Source organism: Corticium candelabrum, chromosome 1 (genome assembly GCF_963422355.1).
Source record: "Corticium candelabrum chromosome 1, ooCorCand1.1, whole genome shotgun sequence".
NCBI classification, from domain to species: Eukaryota; Metazoa; Porifera; class Homoscleromorpha; order Homosclerophorida; family Plakinidae; genus Corticium; species Corticium candelabrum.
The window spans coordinates 1958796-1961295 of record NC_085085.1 but is presented as its reverse complement, the minus strand read 5'-3'; the positions used below and the strand labels follow the sequence as shown (position 1 = coordinate 1961295).

Here is a 2500-nt window from a genome sequence, read left to right as displayed (position 1 = left end):
GTGGCATAGCCAGGGCTTCAAAAATGGGTTCCCTACCACTCCCTCCGAGGCATAATTCTCATCACTAATCTATTCCGGCACTGGACCTGACAATACATCTACAAGCTCCATTTTCCAAGCATGTCGCATGGCAACAATGCCAACTACTTCATCTACGTCAATTTCCATACCGTAACATACATGCATCTCATCATAGCCAGTCCACTCAGTGAGTCAGTCCTGTTTCGTAGTACAGTTCGTGTATTGAAAATCTTACCGTTTCGTACAGTCTTACTAAAACCGCGTAAATCTAGAATGTGGCTACAAACTAACAAACCAAATAGCGAGAAACACGTGCCATGCATACAAAAGCATCTATTATGAGTCAGTACGCAGTTGAGTTAGATCGCTGTCATCAGCTAGATGTATGAGATTGAAATGGTGTCTGTGCCACCGCCATGACAGCTGAGAGAACACAATATTCAGTGCACCTTCCAATTGTATCGTAACTCTCGTCATATTTGGGCTCTTGTAGACAGCAACCCAACATCTCTTGTTACAAGAAGCAAAACTAAACGTGTGGAGAGGCATTAGTGCCAGAGGCGTAATGGATTTAGCGAGAACCTCAACTCGACTCTATCAATCCATCCTACATGAGAGTTCGTTTGAAACTGCAAACGTTTTCTATCCCGATGGTTGGAGGCTGCAACAGGACAATGCACCAGCTGATAGGTTTACAAGACCAAAAGATCAATTTTCTATGAGTGCTCTGTCAACTCACCGGACCTGATGTCAATAGAAAATTTATGGAGTTGGATGAAATGCGAAGTAGAGAAGAAGCGACCAAAGAACAAGGCAGAACTGGAAGCCAAGATGATACTAAACGTGTGGGAGGGTCTACGGCAATTGATATCCAAAACAATTTTACGCATTTATGTTAACCGTCAAGGTCAACGTATTGCAAACATTGGAGGTCGTACTAAACATCGATAGCACGAGCTCTTGTCATTGGTCTCACTCTTGCACCGTTTTAGGCATCGTTCTTGAATAGCAGACCATCTAGAAAACCGTCTATCCTACTCTGAAAGCAAAGGAACGTTTTCGTAGACAGCTGCTAGAAAAGTTGGTGCCACGTGTGACACGCTCCCGCCGAAAGAGTCTCAATAATTATGACACAAACTGTAGAGCGTAGGTATAGGTCTTTAAGTACACTTACAAGCGGTGTACTTAAAGGGCAACACCCAGAAGAAAAGAGGTTTCTGGGCATTGCCTGGCTACCCCCTGAACAAACAAGAAACAACACACAACATTCCTCACTTTGATTTCTCATCGCTCTTCGTCCCATCGCTTCCTCCCGCTTCCTTATCGTCGTCACATGCCGTTCCACCATGTCTCCATTCGGCCGTCTCGTGCTTGTTCTCGTTCTCTACGCGTTGCTTGTCGTCAACGGTGACCGCCCGACACGCCAGCATGTCTGCAATCTCTACGAGATGCTTCCACGTCACACGAACTTTAGTAACAACGTCTACATCTCTGTCAGCCATCGTCACATGACTATCAACGTTCGTGCTCAACAATTCGTGTAGACCACCGTTTTTCTCGTGTAGACCGTCCGTTAGAGTCGCTCTACTGTCGTCGCTGTGTGTCCCTAGCAGCTGTGGCTGTTGGATGATTTGTGGTGACGTCACAGACGGTAATATACGAAGCAAATTTGAGTCTCTAAATGCATACAAAATTAATGATAAAATAAAAATTCATACATACGGCCGCACCGAAAAATTGCCTGATTGGGGTCACCCACCCACCTGTGTTTGGAGGACCGCTGAGTTTATTGTTTAATTCTTCATGTATCTGGCGACTGTAGTCTAGTCTTTGTGAGGTATTGCAGGAAGTTGGATTCGGTGATCAAATGGATGATGTACTCAGCGTGCGAACTGCTAGCCTCGGCCTCCCAGACCCGTGTGGTGCCGATTCAAAATCGTCCGACCAGAGGCACTTCGTCCAAACAAGACGCTGACGGGAGTTTCCCCAGGATTGAAAAGGAGCGTGGCGTTTGGGGGAGTGGTCTATTTGAGTGGCATGGCCTCAAATATTTTGACCCTTGAAATTAGTAGTTCGGATGTAACCATTTATAATCGACTGTAAATGGACACAAATTGACACATGTCATTGTAACATTGGCATTAGTAATTATCATACGCTCTACTCTTTATCATACTAATTCCTCACAAAGTAAGCAGTAATAGTGCCTCTCGTCGCCATCCGGTATTATGCGTCGGCTGGTTCCAGCTCACTTGCTCATGCGGACTAGCCGCTCCCTAGCCTCGTCCCCAGACTCTCTCGCGCCAGTCTTGTCTGGTGTGTGCCTGGAATTGTCATACAAGCACCGGACAAGACTAGCATGAGAGAGTCTGGGGACGAGGCTAAGCGCTCCCCACACTTCCGCATACATATGTCGCGGCAAGGCGGGGATAGCAAGACGAAGAGTGGCGTAGCGCTGCACCACGCTTTAAGGAAACCC

At 46.4% G+C, this 2500-nt stretch overlaps 1 protein-coding gene across 1 annotated transcript in view; it reads right to left on the bottom strand.

Annotated features, from left to right (window-relative positions):
- The window catches only part of LOC134179590 (coiled-coil domain-containing protein R3HCC1L-like), a 9532-nt gene that overhangs the window by 5944 nt on the left and 1088 nt on the right, over positions 1–2500 (bottom strand). The window contains exon 3 of the mRNA XM_062646529.1: positions 1297–1698. Within this exon, the coding sequence (XP_062502513.1) occupies positions 1297–1523 (227 nt within the window). The 5' untranslated portion in view covers positions 1524–1698. The remainder of the gene's footprint in view (positions 1–1296; positions 1699–2500) is intronic.